General features: G+C 48.3%; 7 protein-coding genes across 7 annotated transcripts; 2 read left to right on the plus strand and 5 right to left on the minus strand.

Annotated features, from left to right (window-relative positions):
* Positions 1 to 317: 317 nt before the first annotated feature.
* On the minus strand, positions 318 to 1,388 carry FPOAC1_013612 (uncharacterized protein; the record flags this gene model as incomplete). Its single annotated transcript, XM_044857953.1, has 3 exons — positions 318 to 361; positions 823 to 1,053; positions 1,100 to 1,388. 3 exons carry the CDS (start codon positions 1,386 to 1,388, stop codon positions 318 to 320), a joined length of 564 nt encoding a protein of 187 aa, XP_044701335.1.
* Positions 1,389 to 4,287: 2,899 nt separating this feature from the next.
* Positions 4,288 to 5,748, plus strand: FPOAC1_013613 (uncharacterized protein; the record flags this gene model as incomplete). Its single annotated transcript, XM_044857954.1, has 4 exons — positions 4,288 to 4,593; positions 4,747 to 4,808; positions 4,868 to 5,126; positions 5,185 to 5,748. 4 exons carry the CDS (start codon positions 4,288 to 4,290, stop codon positions 5,746 to 5,748), a joined length of 1,191 nt encoding a protein of 396 aa, XP_044701336.1.
* A 2,830-nt stretch (positions 5,749 to 8,578) lies between these two features.
* Positions 8,579 to 8,890, minus strand: FPOAC1_013614 (uncharacterized protein; the record flags this gene model as incomplete). Its single annotated transcript, XM_044857955.1, has 1 exon — positions 8,579 to 8,890. The coding sequence occupies one exon, from the start codon at positions 8,888 to 8,890 to the stop codon at positions 8,579 to 8,581; it is 312 nt and encodes a 103-aa protein (XP_044701337.1).
* Positions 8,891 to 9,539: 649 nt separating this feature from the next.
* On the minus strand, positions 9,540 to 17,787 carry FpPKS2 (polyketide synthase FpPKS2; the record flags this gene model as incomplete). The annotated part of the gene is made up of 12 exons (XM_044857956.1): positions 9,540 to 10,700; positions 10,756 to 14,295; positions 14,351 to 15,320; positions 15,376 to 15,526; positions 15,582 to 16,212; positions 16,266 to 16,351; positions 16,417 to 16,487; positions 16,538 to 16,628; positions 16,683 to 17,025; positions 17,079 to 17,350; positions 17,416 to 17,560; positions 17,617 to 17,787. The coding sequence occupies 12 exons, from the start codon at positions 17,785 to 17,787 to the stop codon at positions 9,540 to 9,542; spliced, it is 7,632 nt and encodes a 2,543-aa protein (XP_044701338.1).
* A 2,138-nt stretch (positions 17,788 to 19,925) lies between these two features.
* Positions 19,926 to 21,329, minus strand: FPOAC1_013616 (uncharacterized protein; the record flags this gene model as incomplete). The annotated part of the gene is made up of 5 exons (XM_044857957.1): positions 19,926 to 20,412; positions 20,462 to 20,856; positions 20,908 to 21,015; positions 21,066 to 21,085; positions 21,137 to 21,329. The coding sequence occupies 5 exons, from the start codon at positions 21,327 to 21,329 to the stop codon at positions 19,926 to 19,928; spliced, it is 1,203 nt and encodes a 400-aa protein (XP_044701339.1).
* A 1,578-nt stretch (positions 21,330 to 22,907) lies between these two features.
* On the plus strand, positions 22,908 to 24,383 carry FPOAC1_013617 (uncharacterized protein; the record flags this gene model as incomplete). Its single annotated transcript, XM_044857958.1, has 1 exon — positions 22,908 to 24,383. One exon carries the CDS (start codon positions 22,908 to 22,910, stop codon positions 24,381 to 24,383), a length of 1,476 nt encoding a protein of 491 aa, XP_044701340.1.
* Positions 24,384 to 24,417: 34 nt separating this feature from the next.
* Positions 24,418 to 24,870, minus strand: FPOAC1_013618 (uncharacterized protein; the record flags this gene model as incomplete). The annotated part of the gene is made up of 1 exon (XM_044857959.1): positions 24,418 to 24,870. The coding sequence occupies one exon, from the start codon at positions 24,868 to 24,870 to the stop codon at positions 24,418 to 24,420; it is 453 nt and encodes a 150-aa protein (XP_044701341.1).
* Between the last annotated feature and the right edge of the window lie 2,456 nt (positions 24,871 to 27,326).

Below are 27,326 nucleotides of genomic sequence, written 5' to 3' on the forward strand. Positions count from 1 at the left end.
AGTGGAGACACACATCTGGCCAATCGGCGCCTAGTGGATACACTCTTGGCCAATGGGAGTGGAGATTTGAAGTTCAAGTTATCATCGTAATAGAAGTTGCGAATCACACAATTCCATACGACTTATCACATGGTGCAGGTCCACAAAATATGACAAATCAGTCAGGGCGTCGCAAGTGGATATCTTCAGGGGCACTGACTTTTAAACGAGCGTTCATTGGGCTCATGAGCAAGCAGCAGGGATATCGCGCATTTTAAACGATTTTTGATTCGTTGCTTTGAAGCAGCGTGGAGGGCACTCTTCGATGGCCACCTACCCTATATGCTCTTCAGGATCATCTTTTTTGCCCGTTCAGGTCGCCCTAGATGGAAAGGTTAGTATTTATTCAGTTGAATCAATTTGTGGAAGTTCCTGCTAAAGTATGGTGCTCTTTTTAGCTCGTATACTGCTACGGTTGGGAAATGTTGCGTCGAAATTTGTTTTTTTGCTCTTTTCGAGCGCAGAGGTCAGTCAACCCTGACCCCGCCAGCCATTATAGATATATGTCAACAGATGTTATGCTTCTTTTCAAAGCGAATTGGTGAACAATAAATAACTGGGAGGGGATATATAATTATGATAAAAGTAGATTGAATAGCTTTATACAAGTTATTCAACGTAGAGCCATTTTATAACTGTAATAGTTGTACGTAAAGTGGATTGTAAATGGTCAGGAGGGAGATATGTTGTGATACAGCAGGATATCTAGAAAACATAATGCTCGATTTTAGTTCGATAGACAATAGTGCGTGACAACCTGTCCCTCTCCAGTATATAAGCAACTTGTGGGGTGCCTGATGTTCGTTGCTTTGGTTGTGAGGTTGCAGCATGACTTGTCTGGCTGATGATTGTCGTCGTACACAAAAATGTCCCGCGCAAGGTTAGAACCACCACATGTCATCAGGCTAGAACCGTTGAAGGTAAGACTGCCATTACTGTCTATTCGCCAGCCCTTGTTCGCCTTGTTGTTGATATCTAATCGTGAACCAATAGAATATCGCGCATGAGCTTTGCCTGATATACGTCAGCGAAGTTCATCATCCTACAGATGTCTTCTCACATTTTGGCGAATCCACGATTACCTGTTGTTTGGGATTTCCAGGCGAGTATAGAAAGAGCTCCTTGTCTTGTAAGAAGAAGGTGGCTGCATCTTCAGCATTCATCTGATTACAGCAAGCGTGTTGTTTGGAAGACCCTATGTATAGGGTATTGTTGGCAGCCTTGACTTTTTGCGACCTATTGTACGCAATCTGAAAGGTGGAAATATTTTGATTGGCCTTGGATTGAGTCGAACGTGGACTGGCAATAGCAAAGCCGGCGATGGCGGCCAGTATGATAAAAAAGCGCATTGTTATTGTTGCAGTGAAGGAAGGCGTACAGGTCAGATTTGTCAAGGTCTAGAAACAGACATTGATGGGCTTAGAATAAGTTAGTCTTTATTGAAAAATAATGTCATGCAGAAGAAGACGGAATTGGCATTGAGTTTGAAAGGGTTAACATCAGACCGGAAGCGGCCAAGGCCAGCTAAAATTCAATTCAGTTGGCAATGCATTCCACTCAACATACTTTGGTCATTTCTCCATGGTAGTATTGCTAGTATTTAGACCCCTTTATGACAAGAACATGGTATAGTTAAAAAGGGCTACATAACTTCAATCCGGAACCTGATTTTATTAAATAATACGAATTGAGACCGACGCCTGTCAAGTGCTTGCTTTATTGCCTTGTTAAATGTGGAGCTGCCCGTTCAACCGGATGCGGCGAGTTGTGTAGCGCAAATAAACTTTAAACACTTTGAACTCGATATCGAAACTTGGCTAATTAAATTTAGCTACAACGTTTCCCAAACCAAGACAACACAGTGTTGAAATTTTATAACATTAATGAATGTACCTCTTTTGTTGCACAATATTCCATATACGCTCCATAATGTTACTAACCGATGAAAATTCGGTACCTATTTTTTGGTGGAAATCCTGCAAAGATGAGGTACCGGGGTTTTCCCTGTCAGCAGCCCCTTTGCCTGGTCAGTGCACCCCCCATGCTTGCAGTACGGAGAGGAAGGTTCAAGTGCTCAATACTGTAGCAAGTAAAACTAACTGGAATTCAATTTCCCTCAATTTAAAGTTTTGCTAGTAATCAATGACGTTATTTCATTATTAATATGACCGTCATATGTTTGTATAGCCTTGAGTCAATCTCGCCATGTCATATATTACGAAAACAGGCTGGTCCTCTACAGCAGGCTTTCTATCCATACTCCATACAGTGCCTTATGGAATATGGAATATGGAATGCAACATATGGAACTTAATCCATACGTAGTTATGGAAACTAAGAAATGTCGTCATTTACATTATCAACTAAACCGAACCTGGGTTAGAGCTCTGCCAGCCAGCCGAATCATCTAACCCCTCTACGTCAATACCTTCCGCTTCGAGTAAATCTACCAGATAACCTTGTTTTATCCTGCTTTTGATCCAACTCTCCATGCATTCGCCTCTTTGAATTGTACGACTATCCAATTGGTGCCGGTCCCATGATATTGTGCGCCTTGCCCCGGAGAAGGCGCGCTCCAGCTTGGGGGATTGCTGGTACTTCTATCATGGGCTAAAATAGGTGGGATGCTAGGTATCTATCATTTAGCTCATTTTAATTGGTTGCATCACTCTGTCGTGGCCTGGCCGGAGCTCCCACAATTAAAAGGATACAACAGACGGCAAAGCTGGCTACATGTCTTTGGTTTAAGGCAATTGTGATAACATTATTTCGAATATGCAGGAATGTCTCTTTTCTTCTGTCACAAATGCCTCATAGGCACATTTTAATGAGGTCATGACTGATAAGTGGCTATTCGCATGAGAGAAAAGAATGTGCCTCTTGTAACCTTGGGAAACGCTGCAGATTAAAGACCTTGGGGCTTATCAATACCGCACCAATTATATTACTCCTGCAATATTCACTTTGGCGAAGCTCGAGCAATCATCACAAACCTTTGACGTGGGGAAATATTGCCAATACTGCAGAATATTGATGTCAAAGGGTTATCAACTCAGCAGGCTGGCGATCAACTCAATTCAATCACACTGCTTCAACTCAATCAACACCCCAGATTGAGTTAATCGCCACCCTGATCAATTGAAACGATTTTCTGCACCCTACACCTCATCTGATCTGCCACAAGCCTAAATACCGTATGTTTCTATAAAATTGATTGCAGATAGTGTCAGACTAATGCAAACCTCTGACAGCTTATTGTGAAGATCTCTTCCTTATGATATCTAGCTATTGATCAGTAATCAGTATCAATAAGCTAAATGTGCTCACCTATTGGTTTAATTGACAAGTTAAATTACCTTACCAATACCCTATCTACGATCAATTTCATAAAAATATACGGTATGCCACCCGCTATATATGACGCGGCATATCATTGGCATCCTACAAGGGTTGTTTTTCAGCTTGCGCCATGCATATTTCAACGCTGATCTTGACTCAGAAAAGCATGCGATGTCCCTTTTAGTCATCTCCACAAGGAAAAATGCCCCTCAAAGCAGAAAAAATAGTGGCGGTTACAATTGCCTCCACCATTCCATCATATCTGACCCTCTGAATGTTCCAATTACAATGATGCCAAGTCACACGGCACTTTCAGCTTTCAACTGTCATGTATGTTTCAGCTTTTCAAGAAGAACTATTGAAAACAGGATGTCCATGTACGTGATGAATGCAACGCTAAGGCCTGGATGCTGACGAGCCGCTCGGCTGCTCATATAGCCTCCCTCATCCATTCCACGGACCCACTCTTAGCATCTATTTCCAGTGGAATGGACTGCTAGCCTGTTCACAACAGACTGTTTTCAGATTATAGGAATATGCCATAGCCCAGAAAATCCCTAGCTCTGTGACTCTCGATCTTTAGGCACCTAAGCTAAGATTGAACTGGAACCCCAGTAGTGAATTGTGCTGCCTTAGTCATTTAGAGATCACCCTATCGGTCCATCACAGCCTAACCTCGATGGAAGAGCCAGCTGATGACCCCCTTTTTCGATTTCCTTTACACCATCTTTACCATATTTTTTATCCTACTTGACAGGGGTAGACCAGTTACTGGCCGGTCAGAAGTAGAACACATATTGTGTCTCCGCGAAGACATTCGCCGATACCCACCTCCGAGTGTTAATTACCCTCGTCTCCGGCCGCAGGTGCCGTAGCCCTGCGTAGGATCTTCATTTATGCCGGAGCATTATGCCTGCACTTGATCTACGGCCTACCCGTAAAGGCCCCCTGGGGCTCGATTCTGTCCCCGAGATCCTCCGCCCGTTGATTCGGGCCTATCTTTTGGGCTATGCATCTGCCGTTGCGCCCCGGCTCTTGACGTTAGTGTTACAGCATGTTGCCAAGAGGAGACGAAAGACAGCCACCCAACTCTCTCTGGACCTTGATGATAGCTCGTTCTTCAAGTCTGTATTACGCATAGTGAAGACTGGATTCAATCCACAGCGATTTCCAACTTTCTGTGCTATTTTGGCCGGTGGCACTACTATCTTGCAGGTAAGTGAACCAAATTCCCACGAGCCCTTCCATCTAGTTTGCACGAAGTGGCGACCATCGCGCTTCCGTTGTTGTATTCTCATGTTTGGCTGCCAAGAATCGCCGAAGGAATGATATGCCATGGGCACTAGACCAAAGCTAATACGTTACAAGGAACCCTTGAAGAATATTCTAGAGAAAACTGCCAAAGGTCTCAGTGAGGCAGGTCGTTTGAGGTAAGTACAACCTCATCCTAGCAAAAGACTGATATCCATTACTAACTCGTTCTTCTCAGACTGGCGAGATGGCTAGCTACGTTCCTTGCTGCATGGTTTGGTCTGCGTCTTCTGCACTCCTACAAGGGCCGAGCATACACAGAAACAGTGCCGCCGAAGGCGGGATCGGCCCCTGATGCGGAACCTCAGACTGTCAGGTTCGCTGGCCGAACAATGGATCTAACCCTGTTTGCTGTTACTAGAGCCCTCGATGTTGTTGTTGGGGATGTTTGGGCAAGGCATGAGGCCCGACGCTGGGTCTCCAACAAGTGGACAAAGGTACTACATGCCCTTCTTCTGATTACCATCCATGTAGATTTGCTAACATTACTGATAGACCGAACGATTCGTTTCCAGATTCGTTGACCCCCTGGTCTTTGCTGCCTCCTCAGGCCTTGTGATGTGGGCTTGGTTCTATTATCCAAAACGGCTTCCACGGAGTTACAGCAAATGGATCACGTCGGCAGCCTCCGTGGATCTACGTCTCATTAAGGCCTTTCGACGTTGTCACACAGGCGAATTTCAGTATGGCAAAGAGACGGGACAGGCACATCTTCTTCAGGGAATGTGCGCTGACTATGAATGGCCCCTTGCCTGGGGAGATCCCGCCGTTGTCGTGCCCATTCCGTGTCAAATGGTTCATATGTCGAGCGGGCCTTCATGTGAGTGCCATGCCATCAGTCGTTTCTGGCGGTCTTGGAAGTGGTCAATGGCCACATACCTACCCTTGACACTCACCCTCACTCTACGTAACCCGTCCCGCAAAGCTTTGCGTCGGGCCATTGCCTCATCTTGCCGTTCATCTAGTTTTCTCGCGACCTTCATCACCCTTTTCTACTATGGCGTCTGTCTTAGTCGCACACGCATCGGACCTCAGCTCCCTGGCGGCAGTGCTGGATAGCCACGCGTGTTGTTTCATACTGTTTCATATGAAACTGAAACAGTCCTTGGACCCGGATTCGTATGAAACAGTAACTCCCCCAGTTTCATATGTTTCAGTCGGTTTCATATGTTTCATATACGCCCGATGACTCCCAAATATCTTAGTACTTAACCAAGAAAATTTCGCAAACCAAATGCCTTCAACGCAGTTAGAAACTTGCTAATAGTAAATATGTGTCGCATATCACCACTAGGTTCGTGTGACTGGATATAAAACGCGGCCCGTACTTTAGAGTCGTGTCTCCGGTTTCACATCCGGCTTGTCGCATCAAGGACTCCAATCCTAACGACATGAGCTTAAATAGCTATGCCCGAACACATGGCTGTTCAATTTCATTTGTTCTTTTGTTAATTCTTATCAGTTGACTGGTGCCATCACTGATCCCTGTGGAATTAATTGTCCGACAACATGTCATCAGCTTCGCCCGCTCCCTTGTTATCGGAGCCTTCTGATAAGCTCTTGGGGTCAGCTTCTCCTGGTTGTCCCATTCCCGCGAAGCACACATTGGATCACTCTCTCTCTGATCGGGCTGGCAAGCGCGCCAAAGGCCGTACGAACAAAAGCACTTGGAACGAGGCGCGTGGCCCTTATGAAGAGAGAGGGGAGAAAGCTCGCGATACCTCATACCACGAAATTTGGTACTGCAAGCACTGCGACTCCACGAAAAAGCCTAATTCGATAACGACGAACCTGAGTCGAGCCCGCAAGCACCTGCGGGACTTTCATGGCATCCGGGTGATAGAGCATGTGGAAAGGTCGGATCTGAAGAAGCAGCAACATGGCACCATTACGGACTTGTTCGGAAGGCAGGAGGAACGTCAAGCCAGTCGAGACCTTACTGAGGAAAAATATTTGGCAAACGCTATTAATATTCCTGCATTCGAGGAAGCACTTGCCAGGCTTCTTGCGGTTCGCAATATCGCCCACACATTCATCGAGTACCCCGAGTTTCATGCTGTTATACTCTCCTGCAACTATATGGCCCGGGACGTCCTCCTACGCAGCCGCAGAGCGGTGCCGAAGCTTCTCAAAAAGACTTTCGCTCAACACAAACAAGGGCTCGTCAAGAAGCTTCATAATTCTCTCTCATCTATGGTCCACTTCACCATTGACATGTGGACCTCATCGGAACAGAAGGCGGCATACCAGGCAATCGTGGTCCATTTTGTAGATGCGGAGACGAGAGGAGTCGCTCAAGCGTTATTGTCACTGCGCGAGTTCAAAGGAAGCCACAACGGGAAATTGCAAGCCAAGGCTTTCCTGGAGGTTGTCGAAGAGTACGATCTCAGAGGAAAGATTGGCTACTTTACGATGGATAACCACGACGCTAACGACACTATGCTTGACGATATCGCAAAAGAGATTGATGGTTTAGATCCGGTTGCCAGGCGACTACGCTGCAGTGGCCACATCATGAACCTCATCGTTCAAGCCTTCCTCTTTCGGAGTAAAGCAAAGAAGATTCAAGAGGATGAGAGAGAGGGGATTGATGAGGCGTATGAGCGGCTGTGCAGGCTATCCGAAAGAGAAGAAGGGGGCATTATTACGAAGGCACAAGCTACCGAGGAATGGCGGGAGTTTAGTGTTCTGGGGAAACTCCACAACTTGTGCATATATTCAAGGAGCTCTACCAGCATTTACAACGACTTCAAGGCCGAGATTGGCAGGGCCTTGCCGAGGGACAATGACACACGTTGGAATTCATGGTTTCGCCTCATTGACGTGGCAATTGAGAATCGGGCAAAGTTCATGGATTGGATTCAAGAAAATCATGCCAAAATCGAGAAAGATGCACTGGACCACAACGACTGGAACGAACTAGGAGATATTCATGCGTTCTTACAAGTATTCCACCAGATCTCGGTGCGCCAAGGCCGGGAGAATACACTCGATGAAGTTCTCTCCCATATGGACTTCCTCCATCATCACTTCACGCGGACTAAAAACCGGGCTTTCAGTGGCCCACGCTTCTACGCGCGCTTTCACGTGGCTTGGCTAAAGTTCGAGAAGTATTACCAGCTTACCGAACAAGCCCCGGTGTACGTGGCCGGTATTCTCCTCCACCCAGCACTCCGAAAGAGCTATCTGAGTGAGCAGTGGAAGAGAAACCCAGCCTGGGTCAGCAATGCCGTGAAGGCTGTAAGGAAGATCTGGTCCACAGACTACAAGAGCTACCAGCTCCCAGATGAACAACAGGAGAAAGAGCAAGAACTCGATGAGTTTGATCGCTGGAGGCAGAAGGTGTACAGCACAGCGAGTGAGGTGAAGGATGAATTCGACCGCTTTATTTATGTAAGTAATTTGAAGCCTTCTAATGGCCTGGTTTTGATGATACTTCGCAGGGCTCACAGGTTGGGATTGGACAACAAACGGCCTTACAGTGGTGGCTGGAACCGACCCAGCGAGAGAATTTCCCCCTCCTCTGCCGTATGGCTATTGACATATTCTGCATCCCCCCATGTCTACGGAAGCAGAGCGAATCTTCTCAGGCGCAAGACGGCAGGTTAGATGGGATAGAAGTAGGATGTCTGCCAAAATGGTAGAGGCATGTGAGTGCATTAAAAGTTGGATAAGTGTTCCAAAGGGAAAGAGCAGGCCGCTTCTTGCAGGGGTGTTTAGGGAAGCGGAGGATATCGACGCGGCTGTAAGGATACTCCAAGAAGATATAGAGAGGAGTAAGGGGGCAGAAAGTGATGGCGAGCCTAGGGAATTGGTAGTGTAGGTAGGCAGACAATGCCAAACATCTTTGGGGTACTTGGAGATAAGGTGCATATCGATGCCGAGCTTGTCAAAAAATTGGACTGCAACTGGATATTGTTTCGTATGAAACTGAAACCAGTTCATATGAAACTGAAACTGGGGAGAGTTTCAGTTTCATGGCGTGGCTATCCAACACACTGCCCATAAGTCGTTTGCCACCGTGCCAGATATTCTCCCAATCGATTTCAAATTCGCATGGCGATGCATCCGTCTCGTCAGTTGTAGCCTCGCGTGAGGCGGGCGTGCCTTCAAAACCGTCATCAGCCGGGATGGGAGGTGGGCGAGATGGAAGAGACTGCGGTGTTGACGACATGTGGCTCGTGGTTCTGCTAGAAGACATGATAATGCAGCACGAATTGGCAATGGCTCAGAAAGATCGGCACGACACGAAAATTGACTGAGGCAAACGCGTCGTGTCACGCAGACGCGTCGTGTCATGCAACTTAAAGTGAAGGTAAGCTGGAGCTGACCAATGGCAGCCCTAGAAACCACCCCAACCCAGACCAACCCAGACCACCCAATCCGACCGGCAGCTCTGGTCTGTCGGTCTGATGAAATTTGCCGGTCTGTCGGTCTGCGGTTTGAAGATGGTCTGTCAGACGGTCGGTCTGTTAGCCACACTGGCTACACCTCTGAGCGACGAGAGCTGCCACAGGCTGGACTTCCGCAAGGGTCGCCGCTGTCACCGGTGCTGTTCCTTTTCTTCAACGCAGACCTCGTGCAACGCAAGATCGATTCAAAGGGTGGATTGATTGCGTTTATCGATGACTACTCAGCCTGGGTGACAGGTCCGACAGAAGAACATGTTACGACCCGGTTCACCCCAGGTTTGCGTCAAATGTACACTCTGAACCGAAATAGCAGAGGATCTAAGGAACAGAAAGAAATGTGTGAAGTCATTTGAACAATATTACAAACAATACATCCATCAGTCTCTTGAAGAGGGTGCATATGGAGGGAATAGAGGCATGCTATCTAGGTGATATAATCTAAATCGAACTCTTCGCTTCTATTCCTTCCGCAATACTTGCAATGGGTACCCCGCCGATGATATCAAAAACAGCAACTGTGGCACTGAACTCCTTGTTGATCCAATTCCTCAGCTCCACCGCCATGAGTGAGTCGACTCCGTACGAAGATAGTGGCTTGCTTGACTCAACGTCGTCAGCTGAGATGGACATGGCACGAGCAAGCTTGGCTGCTATAGCTCGTATGACAATTTGCTGCCGCTCTTTAGCTTCTGAAGACTGTTGAAAGAGGTCCCTCGCATTCTCAATGTGATCAATCTCGCGATAGGCGGGATTTTTCCCGTCTACCAGGTTCGAGAAGGTGGCGAGAAGCGGTTGCTCTAATAGAGCAGGAGGTTGCTGGCCTTCCTTGAGAATATCCGCAGGCGTGCGGAGGCCGAAAAGAATTTGGCCTTGGGCTTGAGGCGGTAGCACAGGCGGATTATTTGGGTCGCAGCATAGAGTTAGTAATGAAAGCAGCTCTTTGGCGTCGATGGGCTGCATGTCATTAGACGTCTGTCGTTGACGCTGATATGCTTCTGACTCAGCAATGATACCAATATTCCGCATCCAACCAATATCGAGAGAAAGCGCTTTCTGGCCATGTGCTACACGATAGCTAGCCAGGCAATCCTGATATGAACAACCAGCTGCATAGTTGGCGCTGGCCATTTGGCCAACAACACCAGCAAGAGATGAGAGGAGGATGAAGAAGTCAAGATCCTTCGGTAAGAGTTCATGCAGGTTCTTCGATGTCTGTACTTTGGAACGCATGGTGAGACCCCACTGCTTGAATGTCATGTTAGTCTGGAAGATGGCATCTTGGAGCACCATTGCGGCGTTGATGCAGCCTTTTATGGGTGGCATGGTGCGTGCACAGTCTTGCAACATGTTTGCCATATTCTCCCGGAGCGATACATCGCACTTGGGCGCAACGATATTCACGCCGCGAGAACGTAGCTCGGATAACAGTTGAGCAGCAGCCTGAGAAGTGGCACCGGATCGAGAGGGTACGATCAGGTGTTTGGCCCCTCTGCTGACCATCCACTTTGTAATGGCTCGTCCGAGGCCTCCAGATCCTCCAGCCACCAAATATGTTGAGTCCTCGTCAAAGTTCCATGGCCGACTGTTTTTAATAAATTGCTGTACCTCGTGCGTTAGTAGGTACCTCCAGAGACTCAGGTCCTAGTCAACCTACCGGAACCACATCATCAGGCTTCACCGTGATCACCACACGTCCCAGCCTTTCGTTTTCTTGCAGCTCTCTGAATGCATTGTCAATTTGAGGCACTTCAAAAGCTCGCAACGGCTGTGGCAGCTGAATCTTGCTGTTGTCTAGTAGTTTCATCATTATCTTGGATAGTTGACCGATGACCTTGGGGCTCAGACTCAACACATCAACGGACGAGAATGTCACATTTCTAGTCAGGAGCTTTGTGGGCAGCACCAGATCGTCTGCATTGTTGATACTGCCAACATGGATGCACCGCCCGCCAATGGCTAAGCAAGAAAACGACTGATTTAAGGTATCCTGGTCAGAGAAGTTGAGTACGACATCGACGCCGCAACGTCCGGTGGCCCGCATCACTACCTGAGGGAACGATGCGCTCTTACTATCGAAGATATGTTCTGTAGCGATGCCAAGCGTGTCGATCAAGAACTGCTTCTCCTCGGCTGATGAAGCAGTAACAAAGACGTGAGCGCCAAGCATCTGGGCGAGTCTAACGGCTATCTGTCCTGCACCCCCGGCCGCTGAGTGGACCAAGACCTTGTCGTCCTCCTGTAGCTGAGAGACATTGTGCACTGAGTAACAAGCAGCCAATCCAGGAGCAATTGTAGAAACAGCTGCTTCGAAGGATAGTGCGTCTGGTAGTTTGAACACGCTAGCTTCGTGTGCACGAGGATACTTTTGAAGACAGCCAGGCGCCATCATACCAACACGATCACCTGGTTGTATTGACATGTCGCATTTATGGCCAATTCGCTTGATAATACCAGCACAGTCGCTACCAAACGTCTCATTACGAGCGTCAAGATGACCAAGTGCAATGCCAAGATCTCGGGAGCTTAGACCCCATGCCTTGGCCTCAATCTCAATCTCAAATGGGCCAAGTTCGGTGGCATGGACGTCATCCTCGATGAATTGGAGTGAATCAAGTGTTCCAGGTTTTCCCATCGAAAGCTTCAAGGCCGGCCCATCGCCCCAAGCTCTCTGCTGTACCTGGGGTGAGGTAAGAGATTGTACCAATTTGTTCGTAGCGATGTCTTCTATAGCCCGGCCTGTCGTAATGAGACCGTCCCGAACAACGTACTCAACATCCTTCGAAGGCGCGGCCGAGTCGAAAGTAGCCTGGAACACTTGAGAGATGGGTTCTGTGCATGGACCATTCTCTGCCTCATCTTGTATGGACAAAGTGACGATGTGAGTATCAGGCTGCTCGGCACGAATGGAACGGAAGAAGCCTTGGGCAATACTATAATCCGGAAAGTCGGGTGTGGCTGCATTGGTTGAAGTGACCCAGAGAAGATTGGAGATCTTGCTGATCAAGAACTGGAGACAAGTAAACTCGCTGTCCGATAAAGATGAAAGAAGCGGTCTGCCACCTGCTTCAGAAAGGCAGATGACACAGTCATCACTCGTCAACTCTGCTAGCTGACTTCGAAGTTGGTCCAAGGAAAAGGCAACAATGGTCGTACGTCGGCTTCCGTCAGGATCTAGTTGACGTCTCACACCATCAGCAAGTTGTCTCTGCTGTTGTGACTCGTGTTCATCGATGAGTATAAAAATGCGGCCCTTCTTCGTTGCTTGTTCAACAGCTTCGGTCGGTTCCGTAACGGCAGTGGTGACAATAACGCTCATGATATGACACTCATCATCCGGATAATCTCGAATCACCACATCATTCCCCGAAAAGCCATTGTCTCGTAGACACTTATCCCACAAATTCTCGGGTATAGCAGCGGAATGCGGCCTCCACTCCTCGCGGGCAACCCACCAGCCCGGCACAAGTCCAGCCATGAAGTTGGTAGCAATATCATCCGGATTGATGACCTCGAGGAGTATCAGACGGCCACCTGGCTTCAGAGCTTTTTGGACGTTGCGAGTAGTTGCTTCCAGGTATGGAGTTGCATGCAACACACTGGCGGCTATGACCAAGTCGTAAGACTGGGGCTCAAAGCCTTGACTCTCGATGGATCGGGCCAGGTCGAGTGTCTTAAAACTGATGCGGCCTTGGGAATGAAGATCTGGCCATCTTTGACTGGCAGTCTCGAAGAAGGCGGGAGATATGTCCGTGTATGTATACTCAGAGAAGCTCAGCCCTCCAGTGCGTTTCTCGCGCTCCTGCAACGCTGAGATAACATGTCCTGTCATACCACCTGTGCCAGCACCAACCTCAAGAACCCTAAGAGCTGGATTCTGATGGGAAGTTAAGTCTAGCAGGTAGTTGAGTCGGCCATCTGCACACAAGTTCTGGAATAGGTGCGAATAGAAAATGTCGGCCTGGTCAGATTCGAAAACGACCTGGAGTGGATCTAGCTCGCCAGCTAGAATCTCTGGTAATTTTCGAGCACAGGTTGTGTAGAGTTTCCAGGCTGGAAGGACAGAATCGACTTCCATCAGTCGAGCTTCAACATCATCGTCGATGATGGTGTCTGCTTCGAGTTGCTGTTTACGAGATAGTTTGCTGACATGGTGCTCCATCCATTCGACATGACGAAGCAGGTCTTCAGGGACTTTGGCCTTGTCGATACGTTTCAGGGTGCGAGCAGCAACAAGCTCCAATGCACGACAGAGTTTTGAATGGTTTGCTAGAACTGCACTGTCGTCTTTGGACGGAGCATTGGCGTTGAGCACCTGTGTTAGTTGCTTGGGGCTCAGTTGGTCCAACTGTGGCTTCCACTCGACTGAGTGGACGAGTTTTCTCTCCTTTTCGGTAGTTTCTCTGGACACAGCTGCAGTGACAGCATTCTCAATAGAACATAAGATAGTCCCATCTTCAGCGAGAGCGGTGATAGAGCCCTGTTCTCCATAGCCATAAACAGTCAACGCCGACTTAGAAGACCAGCGTACTGAATTTGTCCGAGATTTCTGCCACCCGTCTGCAGAGAACCAGGCATCCTCCAGCCGTACAGGAACATTTGCAGCGGGCTGTTGACCTGCACTAGCCCGAAGAACATGGAAAGCCTGGTCCAGGATTGCGGGATGAACCAAGCTCGTGGTGTCGTACTTCAATCTAGGCAGATCAACAAGTGCCACGGCCGAAGTCACACCATCCCAGTGAATATTCCGGAGCAATTGGAACCAATCTCCATATTGAAGGCCTATATCCTCGGCGCCGTGGTAGAGGACACGCGAGTCAACTGGTAAAGAGCATGACTTGGCTGTTCTGTGATATTGGTCTCGCAAGTATTCGTGAGTAAATCGTCTCTCATTTGTCTCACTTGACTCTTTATAGTCAATTTGGGTATTAGCGCGGAAACACTCGATCCATTCACCGCGCGAGTATGTGAAGATGGTAACATCGAATTTGACATTTTGCTGTGTCTTAAGAGTTCGGAGCCTCACTTGGGTCTCGACTCGGTCCTCCCAAGCTTCTGGCACGATTATGGGACTTATAAACTCAGCTCTGTGGATCAAATATCCAGCAACTGGCTGGCCTGAAGGAACCATCTGTTGAGTAGCTTCCATAGCCATGATAAGCATTCCCGAAGCAGGGAATAGCACGGTATCACTGATCTGGAATTCATTGTCAGTAGATCACTTCGACTGGGTCCTTGAACGGAGAACTTACCTTGTGATCTCTAATCCATGGCGATGACTCAATGCTCCAAAAGTTCCTCCATCGAGGTTCTAGAGGGTTCCAATCAGATGCTCGAACTCCGAGCATTGCTCCTTTGACTGAGCCGCGCAACCTGAAATCCCGACTTAAGCGTGACTCTGTCCAGTATCTCTGTGCTTGGTCAAATGGGTATTCGGGACAATCAACTAAGAATTTCCCCTTGGCGGACTGCTGATTCACTGCTGGGATTGAGATATCGTAGCCTTGGCAGAAGAGTTGTCCTACCAGTTCCAGTGTCGTTTGAGTGGCTAGATGCGATCGATGGAGTGGGTAGGCGTAGCGTACTTCTTTCTTAGGGTTCCCCAGTGAACTCAAAGTATCTTTGACTGGCCTGCGTAGGGCAGGGTGAGGTCCTATCTCGACGAGGTTGGTAATATTGCCCAGGCCCAGCTTCTTTGCTGATTCTTTGCTCGTCATAGCCTGTAAGGCTTGGGCAAATAGAACGGGAGACAACATATTGTCAACCCAGTATTGTCCAGTCGACGATGTCTCATGGGAAATCAATTTACCTGTGACAGATGATATCATGGGAATTTCGACTTCATCCTTTTTCTCGGGGTTGAGGTCGCCGAGAGCGGCAAGATACTCGTCCGCGATGGCTTTCATAGATGGTGAATGATACGCCACTCCGGTCCTCAGCTTCTGCGCAAAGATTCCGTCAAGATCAGCTTGAGCCTTGATCGCATCAATGGCTTCCTCGAGGCCCGAGAGCGTGCTGCTGAGAGGACTGTTGATGCATGCAACATTGACCGAAGTGTTGCCTGTCTTTGCCAGGAACTCTGGGACTTCATGTGCCGCAAGATTGATGGACAACATGGCGCCTGGAGATGAAACTTTTGCCTCTCGTAACTTGCCGGCCAAAAGACCACGGAAGTAGGACGCTTTGCAGGCGGATGTCAGGGACAACCCTCCTGAAGCATAGCTGCGAGAAGATTTAGCACCTACGGTTTGAAGTTGAGGGCAAAGAGTATACATACGCAGCAGCAATCTCTCCCGAGGAGTGACCAACGACAACCTTGGGTGTAATACCAAAGCTGACTAACAATTCGTACAACGCAATCTGGATGGCTGTAGATAGCGGCTGGCTGTACTCAGGCTTATCGATGTTTTCGCCACAGCCCAGTTCCTCTAAGCGAGTAATGGTCAACAACTCTGTAGAGAATGATTTGGAAACTTCACTTACCAAACAAATTCCATGCGCAGCCAAAGCTAGTGTAAATATCGTTGATCTTGGTCAAAGTCTCATTGTAGATGGGGTACTGCTCAAGTCCCAAGCCCATGTTGATGTACTGCGCTCCTTGTCCTGTGAAAACAAATGCCATGCCTAGGTCATCAGAGCTTCGAATTGGCTTCGATAGTGCCAAAATCTGGTTTGTCGGTCCATTGTCAATCACTGAAAAGGCTCTCCAAAGCATCTTGCTTCGCCTAGCACCCAGAGTGTACGCCAATCGATCCAGCAACTCGGGGTGACCTGAGATCCTTTCCTCAAAGAACTTTTGGTGGGCTTCGATTGTTCGCTTGGATGCTTGCTCATCTGCGGCGTTCCATACGAGCAGTCTGGGTCTGTATTTTGAACTCTTGGTGCCATCGGTTCCCTTGGTATGGGCTGTATGATCTTTGCTCGTCACTGGACGGCCATTTGGCATAGACCCTGGAAGAGGGTTCGTGTTGTGTATCCCCTTCAAGCCTCGATCTTGCATATAGTGGAACGCATCATCAAGTACGATGTGTGAGTTTGAGCCGCCGAATCCAAAAGAATTGATAGATATACGACGAATCCCTGTGCCAGGCCATTCAATGCTTCCTTTTGGTATCTATTGATTCTCAGTGAGTCATGAATAACTCGAATTGGGGTTTCTGCACGTACTTCAGCTTTGTAAAATCCGGCGTTCAGGGCTGGATTAATCTTTTCAAAAAGCGCATTGGGAGGTATAATACCCTTTTCAAGGATCACTACATCTGTAAGTTTCATGTTCATTTATTATGGTATGGACTATGGAAAGAAGAGTGATACTTACAGGTGCATTTGACCAAGCTTGCAAGTGCACTGGCTCCTTCAAGATGCCCGATATTTGCTTTGACAGAGCCACTGTGCCGGGTGTTAGTCAGTCTAAGTTTGCTCTAGTAGAAGCTACTTACACAAACAGGGGTTCTGAAGATGAACGGGACTCTTGAAAACATCGGCCAATGGCTTTCATCTCGATTGGGTCACCAACGGGCGTTCCGGTTCCTGGGCATACTGTTAAAAAACCGACAACAATTCAGATTCCTTTCCATCACTCACCGTGCGCCTCAACATATCGAGTCATGCTAATATCAAGGTTTGCTTGCTCATAAACGTGACGGATCAGCTCCTCCTGAGCCTGTGAACTAGGTTGGGTAAGAGTCGGAGTCTTTCCATCCTGGTTAGAGCCAATTGACCGAATCACAGCTCGAATCGTATCCCCGTCCTCAATCGCTGTATGCACTGGCTTTAGAATAAGAGCAATGATGCCTTCTCCTCGTGCGTAGCCGTTGGCTCGTTGGTCAAAGCTGTAGCAAACGCCATCTGGGGAGAGAAACCCTTGATTAGATAGTACCTGGAAGATGCTCGGATCGAGAAGAAGGTTGGCACCGGTTACAACGGCCTTTGGAGATAAAGTCAATGTTTAACCGTTTAAGGATGTATGGAGCGACTTACACATGTAGCATCGCCACTATCCAGGACCTTACAGGCCATATCAACAGCCGACAAGCTACTAGAGCATGCTGTATTGATATGAATACTCGGCCCGCGTAGGTCGAAGTACCAACTGACGCGGTTCGGTATGACACAGGAAACAGTACTTCCAGTTACTGCAGTTCGTTCCAGGTAGTCCGGGTCCATGGCTCCCATTCTACTGTAGTCCTCCAGCATAGAGGCAGAGAACACAGCAGTGCGGGAACCCTTGAGACTCTCGGCTGGAATACCCGCTGAAGATATTACCATTAGCATATGACAGGTAGGACTCGCATACAGCTAGTCATGTTGACATTACCTTTCTCAAAAGCACGATAGGTAGTTTCCAGTGTCCAGCGCTGCATCGGGTCCATGGATGCCGCTTCTTTCGCCGTAACGGAGAAAAAGGGAGCATCAAAAGCAGCTACATCGTCGTTGATGAAATGACCTCCCTTTCCATTCCACTATCACATTATCAGTTATACAAGCTCAAAAGCGACCGACAAGCTAATCTTGATACCTTCTGATGCTTATTACTAGCGAACGACTCTGTCTTGACACGACCTTCAGGCCAGTCAGTCATCAGATTGCGCCGGCCTTGAAGCACCTCCCAGAAGCTTGCATCATCGTTAGTGTCTTGGGGAAGCTTGAAGGAGTATCCAACAATTGCGATATCGCTAGCAGTTACCATCTTGTGATAAATATTCCTTTCTTTCGAAAGAGTAATTTTATCACGATGCAATTATTTTATACTTAATAAGCGAGTGGATCAAGAATCCCTCATCCTGCATCATCTCCGTACAGAGCCCCGCATGACCCCCGCTTTGGCTGAGGTACATGGAGTGACTTGGAGAGCCAGAGGAATCAACCCCGCCCCATTTCATCATACATTTCTTCTTCATTCCCTACGGCCTCGTGGCTTCTCAACAAGCCTCCGACCTAGCGGTCAGCTTAGAGGGCAGCCACAGTGGAGGCCTATAACGTCACAAGCCGACTGGCGGCAACACATTGTGGATGGCCTTATTGCTAAGTATCAACCTGACAGTCAGTCAAGGCAGAGATTTCGTACTTGTAAAGCTTGTAAAGGAATACGGGTTGGAGAGGCGAGAGGGTCAGCCGCAGCCCTTACAAGCCAATACAAATAATGGGAATAGGGGCAAAAGGGTTCAGTCACGGTACGGCTGTCAGGAGTGCAAAGTACCCCTATGTAGATCCGGGAATTGTTGGGACTTCTATCACCGTATAAATTAGGTGGGGCTAAATGTACCTTTTATTTGATGTCCTCTGGTTGGCCCGACCACCCTGACCGGTACGCAAGCGTAGGCTTATGACACTCAAAGCTGTGCATCTCGATCCGTTCCACTTTAAGCGTAGCTTTCCCTCGGAACAAATTCCCCGAACGCTGTCTGATTTTAGAGCTTGCAGGGGTGTCAGTGTTCCACCGGAGCAAAAGACCCAATATAATCGGTCTCTCTTTCAGCTTGCTCATCTTTTCTCCTTGAGGCTTAGACGTCTCGCCCCGAGCTGTGTTTACAGTGGCCGGAAGACGCACACCAGATGGAGGTGAGTGGCACTTTCTCACGTTAGCGCAGTTTTCTCCCTCCTACCCTAGCCACGGCGATCAGCTGCTAAACGCTCAGATGTGTCACGGATCCGGCTCGGGATCAGGCGGGCTAGGTTCTATTGCTACGGATAGGCTCTATTGACAAGATGTAGCTCGAGGAGCTACGTTCAGGATCTATCTAGTCGGTAAACTAAAGTCTCAGCGATAACGTATCGCCACGTGATCTATATCCACTTGCAGATCTAGGGTAGGCTGGTCTGACTTCGAGCTGTGACAGATTGGCACTTTCAACTTTCTACCCAGGTTGTCGTTAACCTGGGTTCGATAAGGGCTAAGCAATGCTACTTTGAAGTATGCTAATTTTAGTCTCCTGTTACTTAGGTTCGGCATCTTGCGAAGTCCCAATCGCGATGACTCTGGCAAGCAAAGCTTCGTGGGTCTAGAACTAGTGTGTGTCTCGTATGACTTTCAGCTTATGTTTTCCTGATTCAAGCTTGGAAACCTACTCGAGGCTAGTTTCGGCGAACTAAAACAAGGCAGCTCGGGCCGGCACGTCTTGAGATAGTCGAAACATAAGCTCGAGCTTAACTTTAACTCCAAGCCGAGGGCCACTTGAATGCATCTGCCACGTCAGCTGCTGCTGATACTCCTCTCAGAAGGTCTTGTCTTGTCCTCTTTGATAGCCAATGTCCGAAAGTCCGTAACTCACCCTGTACTCACACATCTGCCGAAAAACTACGCCGCAGTCCTGAAACCTGCAATCGCTGATCCGTCGGGTAAAGTGTGTTAAATCCTCCGAGGCGAGCGGAGAAGCTAGGAAGACTTCCGGGAAATCAAGACAGGCCTAACCCCTGGAGAGATTAGCGCTCATCCCTGGTGGAGCCAATTTATGAGACTTTACTCATATCATGACTGGGTTGGGTTGCATTACGAATTCTTTTCTCGTCTCCCTGTCAAGGTTGATTTTTTCGTTCTGGGTAGAATAGGAAGTTAGCGGCATAACATAGAATGGCCTGATTCTGATGGGATGCTAGCACTAAGTTCAATCTGCTGATTTAAGCTCTCAGCCACAAGTCTCGTTTTAATCGGCCTTGAGAAAATGTTCCTCGAGCGCCCATGTCGGGCTATGCTGCCCTGCAAGTGTTATTTTTTTTAGAAATAGTTATACGAAATCTTACATTAATTATAAACATTTTACAGAGTAACAATGCCACGAAACCGACCCTTTTTATATAGTTCATGCAGCATCGGCTAACCCTCATGCTTTATACACCCCAGGGCTTCTGAGACGCCGGGAACGCAGCATGACCTTCCGAATCACTTGTCGAGCGATTATCCTGCGTGATCTTGATCTGCGTCGTCCGGGTAATTCCCTGCCCATTGTTGGTATTATCCCGCAAAAACTCCGTCGATTCAGATCCTTTGAGTGTTCCCAATGGCACGCCATCCTCATCTAGCTTGTAGTAAGACTTGGGGCCCGTAGACGAGAGCTGTGAACCCTTTGTTCCACTTTTGCCATATCGGTCTCCAGTATTAGGGTTCGTGGGGGCGATGCCGAATGCACGCTTTATGTTGCGGATAACGCCGGCTTCTTTGAGAATATTTGGGATACACGGGACGCAGACGACGAAGAAGCCACAGGTCATTTCGGCGGTTGCCCAGAAGACGAGAGGGGCGAGGGCGTAGAGAGCATCGGCGGCTTTGCCGTACTTGACTGTGACAGCCAGTCTGAAGGCAGCGGATACACAGGCCCTGTACAACATGTTAGCAGCGGTTTCCTGAGCTGGCAACATTCACTTACAGGAGACCGAGACCGAAGATAACCGATACACCCATCCTCTTCTTCCAAGACATCTTCAACTTCCAGATAACCTGCTGGGGCAGTAAAAAGATGGCAATATCGCAGCACAAGTGGATCGTAGCAGACGCGACCTGCAGCTTATGCAAGTCCCAGCATTTGGCGTCTGGGATTCTAAAGTCCCAGATGGCCTCGTGAGGGTTGCACTGCATGTTCAGAGCAACGACAATTGCGGTATTGGATGTGGCCTGGACAAAGCCAATGGCTATGCAACCCCACCAGAAGATGCTCTTTGTTCGTGTGCCTTTCGGCACGAAGAGGCGACACCATTCAACGAGGATAGCGATTTTGAGAAATGGGAGGACGAAGGAGTAGCAGACTCCAAAGATGAGAACCCACTGATATATGTCAGCCTTTACGGTTATGTAGTTTTGGTAAAGGATACTCACGTAGTTTGTGGGAATTACATCCTTGAGACGGACATTCCATTGATGCACGAAATATCCAGGCGTATCCACCATCTTGAACGTCGCATAGGCAGCACCCCAGTAGTTGCCCTTGATTCTGTTAGATATCATGTAAAGCACATTCAAAGGATCAGACATACATATGCCAAGGTCGTGAGAACTTCAAAATCTGTTTAGCGATGACTCAGGAAGGATCAGGCGCGCTACTCACCCTCTTCAGTCTGAAACTTCTTCAGCAGATATACTCGCCCATAAGCTCTCAAAAGGAAGCATATAGTGGTAATCACCGCGCAGATAATCAGAACAGCATAAGCCAGGACATTCTGATTTGGGGGATCATTCAGATTCGACACCTCGCCCTTTGGAGGTGCAAGGGCCGGTCCATCTAGATCAAGTGTAGCCATGATGGAAGCACAGGACAATAATAAGGTCTCTTGATCTTCAGGCACGAGAGGTCCAGGAACGAGCTGACTTTTAACGATCCTACGGAAATGCTCTAGTCCCCCATGTTAAGGAGAGTTTGGTACGGACCGTGGCCCGGTATTTCGGGTCGGGGAGGCGAAACAGTAATTACTTTTGGACCCGATACTATAGCAGGTAACAAACTATTTACAAGGGCATCTCTTACTAGAAAGTCTTGTCTGTGCAAGCCGTAATTGAGTTCTTGATTGAAACATCCCTTTGCGTTATCAGTTCCCGAAATCCTGGCTCATTGGAATTTGGTGACATTGGCTGCAGTAGGTCAGACATTAAAAGTCACAGGGGTACTTTTCTCACAAGTTCCTTCGGGACGTTGGTGCCGCGTGTGAAAAGCATGGTTGTTAACCCTGTCTAGGCTGAGAATGAACTCCATATCGTGGAACCTCGGCTACAAGCTCATGCCACTCCCTCCTGTCCAGGCGAACAATTAAGTTTATGATCTGTTCTTGGCTAGGCTTGGCCCGGACTATGCGAGTTTAGTTGCTAACGTCAATTATAAGAGACTAAAGAGTGAATTGCAAACAGCTAGCAGCCCTATAGAACTAAAATGACCCGTTTGTGAGTTCGGAAAGGGAGACTGTCCATACTCCGTGCCGGAACTCTGACAGGAAAACGGCATCCGACCGAAGGATTCAGGTTCCCCACCCACCAAGAGAAAAGAACGCATACAGGGGTGAACCAACAACATGTGATCAGTCACTGCAATTTGCATCCCAGCAAAATGACTGCGAACTTGCTCCAGCAGAGCAGATCCTTAACAAATCCAAACAGATGCATATGTGCTGACTACTGGGCTACCGGAAATGTTACACCCGTCTGCAGGCCAAGCCAGCTACTCCCAAATATCGGGCCCTCCATCATCTCATTCCACTACCATGAACCTGTCGACAAGATTTCATTGACTTCGCTGCTAGTCAATAATATCTAAGCTAAGACACTCAACGTCTTACGTCTCGCATACCAGACGGCGCGGGCTTTTTATTAGCTCCCGTCAACCGTCCCGCTCCAGATTTTAAAGTTCCTTCATCCCTGGTCCCCTGTTGGCGTTGCATGAACTTGGCCGACTTGGCATTTCTTCATCAGAAATCTGCAGAGGATCGGCACTTTACATCCTTGGGTAATTGTCGGAGGACCAGGTCCCTGGTATCTGTAACGCTGCGTTGGTTCAAAAGCAGTTAATGCCTTGGCTGCATTGAAGGATCAGGCCACTCCCTTACGTACCGTTCCCAAGACTATTGTCTCAACTTTTTCGCCAATTCTATGCAGCCAGCAGCTCAGTGCCATTCCTTCGTATTGACAACCCCTCACTGTTAATGCTGATAGCTTCTTAGAACAACCAGCTAAGAAGAAGAAAGGGGCCACCAAATCACCCTGCCAAGAACCTACTCTCGGCTACCAGGCTCATAAATCCAGCTCATTCTCACACCCATACTCTTCCCTATCTATCACGCATACTTTCACACACACTTCTCACCATATCCACCACGCGCCCCACGCCCGCCATGCCCAAGCAAGACGTCTACCATCTTCACCCACTGGGCTGGGAAAACGACCCCGAAGAGGAACGTTTCAAGGTCACCACGCTCGACTACCTCACGGTCTGCAGCTACAACAACTACGCTCTGTTCTTCAAGCTAGAGGACTCGCAGAAGGAAAGAGCCGCTGAGATCCTCAAGGCTGGGCTGGAGAGGACACTGGCGCAGGCTAGACACTACTGTGGGACCATTGAGAAGGATCCTGGCAGTGGTCACTCGTTTACTAAGAAGAGGGATAGTACTGTGAGGTTCTTTGTGCAGTGGCTTGATGCGCCTGAGGATGCGGATAAGTATCCTTCGTTTGAGGATCTTGAGAAGACGAATTTTAGTGCGGTGACGCTCGGGGATCTTGAGCAATGGAGTGTACCGCCCATGACATATGGCGAGAAGCCTGAAGCACATCCTGACAACAGCCCCGTCGTGTCAGCCTTCAAGGCCAACTTCATCCGAGGTGGCCTTGTCTTCAACATTCATCATCATCACTACACCAACGATGTAATGGGCTGGGCGGGTTTCGTTCATCAGCTAGCTGAGAACTGCTACGCCGATGTGAACGGCACCAAACATCCGACCTGGGATCCTCTGAACCTCGATGTATCGCGCCTCATCAAGCAAGAACCCCGAGAAGATCAAAAGATCGATGGCCCAGCGCCCCCAGAGCGACACTCCGCTCACCAGGTCGGCGTGTCTCTGCTGTTCCACCTCCCCAAGAGCAAAGCAGCCGAGCTCAAAGCCAAAGCCACTCCCACCGATGGAACGTGGATTTCGACATACGATGCCTTCTCAGCCTTTATCTGGCGTAACCTTACGCGTATACGAGCGCCCGTCTTCAATCCCGATCCGAAGTCGACTTTATACTGGTGTGAGGCAATTGATATGAGACGACGAATGCATAGTCCAAAGGTGCCACCGCGTATCCAGCATAATGTCATGTTCGCTGTGACGTCTCCCACTGCACCTGTTACACAGCCTACTGTTGCACAGATCATGTCGGAGTGGTCGCTGTCAGAGTTGGCGTCGTATATCCGCCGCTTGACCAACAGCGTTACGCAAGAGAACCTTGACAAGACGCTTGGGATGGTGGCTGTCATTCGCGACAAGACATCTTTGAACACCCGAGTCGATGCGCAGCCTCCTCTATCGATTCTCCAGACAGACCACCGCAGTGCAAACATCACTTCGGCCGACTTTGGCTTCGCGAAGCCAGCTACATACCGTCACTTGCTCGATCGCATCACAGAGGGTGTTATCATTGTTTACCCACCTCGCGACCCATCACCCGAGTCCGATGAGGGGTGCGAGTTTGCTATCTTCTACGAGAAGAGGCTTGCTGAAGATCTGATCAATGATAGTGAATGGAGTGAGTACTTTGAGTATAGAGGTGTTGATGCTGAGGATGCCTCTGAAGCAAAAAAGACAAATGGCACCAATGGCTCTTCCTAGATGTAGATATATGTAGTCGGCTTGAATACGCCCATTAAACGCTCAATACCTTCCAGTAGGTCCTCTCCATCCTCAGGCTCTCCATGAACCAGTCATCACCAACCTTCTTCCACGTCTCATGATAATGCCCACCGCCTGTTCCATGAACACCTCCCTCATGTTCCTTCGTCCCAGCCTGATACGTAACAGCCCAGATGGCTTTGATCTCATCAGGTGCAATCTGCTCCATCTCAGCTGGTCCGACAATATGCATCGTTTGCATCGTCTTGTGCTCATTCTCAAAGAACGCTGCCCAATCTTTCGTGGATGACCACGAGTACTCAATGTCTCCCTTCGTAATCACACACCCATCTAGGTTGTGAAAGAAGAACGTCGCGTTGGGTAGCATGATGCTGTCGAAGCGGTTCCATTGATTGGAGTTGGCGAAGCGACAGTATTGCGCCTTCTTGCGCTGGATAATCGCAGCGGCTTCGGGAGAGACTGCCATTTCGACTGAGTAGAATTTGTTGTGGACTGCTTACAGGCTTTGAGTTAACCCACCCACCCCACTTACGAGCCACCCCCACATCCGAGCCATCCGAAAATGCCGCATTGTCAAGAACATCCCTTTTTCAAACCATCACAACAATTGCCATTTATCGCCAAACAACGCCATTTTTTCACGATACCTTCTTCATCATACAATGAAGCATTATACCGAATTTGAGCTCCAACAAGCCATAGATGCGTATTGTTGTACAATAGTTGTATGTTGTGAGGTAGTGTTGTACAACTTTACAACAGTTGTACAACAATAAGGTCACGTGCAACGACAAAACGGGTAGAATTAAGATGCCATGGCTTTATATCTTCGTCTATAACATTTTAGTCATCTTGTAAGACTTCCGAACCCTTCCAATTTGAGTCTTGTTCTTCTCAAGAAACTCCACACGAAAGAAACTGTAGAAGTCCCAGCCCAGCCGCTCGATGGCTGTTAATTGAGCAGATGTTGAATTAATAGGCGATGAGCTAGCCATAGTCGAGATTCTCGGAATAAGTGCTTGAGCATATGACACACTAATGGTGCCTAAAGCGTCTAGGATTTGCGTCTAGGATTTGTAGTGAGATTCATAGAATCAAAAACAATAGACAGGGCAGCTCGGCCATAGCATTGATTGAAAAAGTCATCACTCGCATGTGGAAAACATCGAATCGAAGAAACCTCTTAACTTCTATCTAATGAGGGACTGGGAGCTGGCTTCTTGTGGCTATGTTTCGTCATAAGCAGCATTGATGGTCTTTAGGCAGCCGTATGCTGCCTTGCGCTAGTTGTGATGTGGCGTTCGTGCTGTCCGTGAAACTATTCACGACAGTTATCCTTGGCCGTGAAAGAGCTTATCCGAGGAGTAAAGAGAACATAAAATTATATGTCTGTCTGCTAACGGTGGGCGTCTAAGAGCCATAAGTGTGCCACGGGTCGTAGCCATCAGTGAGGTCGCTTACTACTCAGACGGTGGCGGATAGCTTCACGGCGTAACAAGGCCATCGTGACACGTCACGTTTCTGGTGTATACGATAAAACCAATATCTGATTAGCTAACACTACCAACTTGACCAATTACCATGCAGTACCCCTCTACCGATAAGACCCCTCCACTGATAAGCAAAAAAAAAGTTTCCTCACACAAAATGCCCAATTTCACTTATACGGTTCTTGGCCAAAGATTGGAGTTATTTACATGAAACAAGCTGTGTCTCAACGGGAGTTTCATGTTGTTTCGTATTATACTATTCCTTTTTGCGTCGTATGAGCGGTATGCCAGTATGGCACTAATGCAAAATCCCCATCAATGCCTCGTCTACGAACAGTCCTCCCCATAACTTTCGGGTTTTCCATCTACACCAATCTTCCATAATTACCCTGAAGAATGACTCGAGTATGTTACACAGAGGATAACGTCATTGAAGCCATATTGGATGTCACAGATAACGGCCTCTCCCAGAACAAAGCCGGGCAGAAGCATGGCGTCCCTCAGCCGACTCTTTCAGGCCGGTTAAGAGGTGTACCACCAAAGTCTGAGGTCACCCATCCTGCCCAGTTATTACCTAAGTCTCAGGAGTCCAGTTTGGTTGCCTGGATACTTCGACAAGAGGCCTTGGGCTATGCCCCTTCTCATAGTCAAGTTCGCGCCACTGTCACTGCCCTCTTACGACAACAAGGCAGGGAAAAGCCTATCGGTATACATTGGCTAGCCAGGTTCATAAAACGCCATCCATCCATAAAGACAAAGATAGGTAAACGGCAGGAAGCTTCAAGGTTCAATTGTTTTACCCCGACCGCCGTCAATTGGTACTTTGATATCCGGGAGAGAGAATATGGGTGGATTAAACCTGATAATATAATTAACGTCGATGAGGGCGGTATTATGGCAGGATTTGGTGAGTTATTATCGTTTTGGCCATCAATCTAGCTAATGCATTGCGAACCAAGGCTTGGATTCTTTGGTCATCGGCAGTAGCGATCCCAAAAGGAAGGCCTTCCTCAAAGGCTCCCAGTCCCGCACCTGGACTAGCTTTATCGAGGCCGTCACGGCAACTGGCCGTCTTCTAAAGCCTGGGATCATCTTTAAGGGCAAAGAGCTTCAGCAACAATGGTTTGTCGATGAGCTCAAGCAAGTGGCCGACTGGTATTACATCACGTCCGAGAACGGCTGGACGGACAACCATATCGCAGTCGAGTGGCTCAAAGAGGTCTACCTTCCCCAGACTCAACCAGAAGATGAGTCCGATGCGGGGCTTATCATATTAGATGGTCACCGAAGCCACGTATCTGTACGTATCTGGCTGTTTTGGATCTGGTGAATCGAAGACGTTGTTAACTCTAAATCCAGGATGAGTGGATGGCTACGTGTTTCTTGAACAACGTATATTGTTGTTACTTACCAGCTCATTGCTCTCACGGCT

The sequence above is a fragment of the Fusarium poae genome (genome assembly GCF_019609905.1).
Source record: "Fusarium poae strain DAOMC 252244 chromosome Unknown contig_2, whole genome shotgun sequence".
NCBI classification, from domain to species: Eukaryota; Fungi; Ascomycota; class Sordariomycetes; order Hypocreales; family Nectriaceae; genus Fusarium; species Fusarium poae.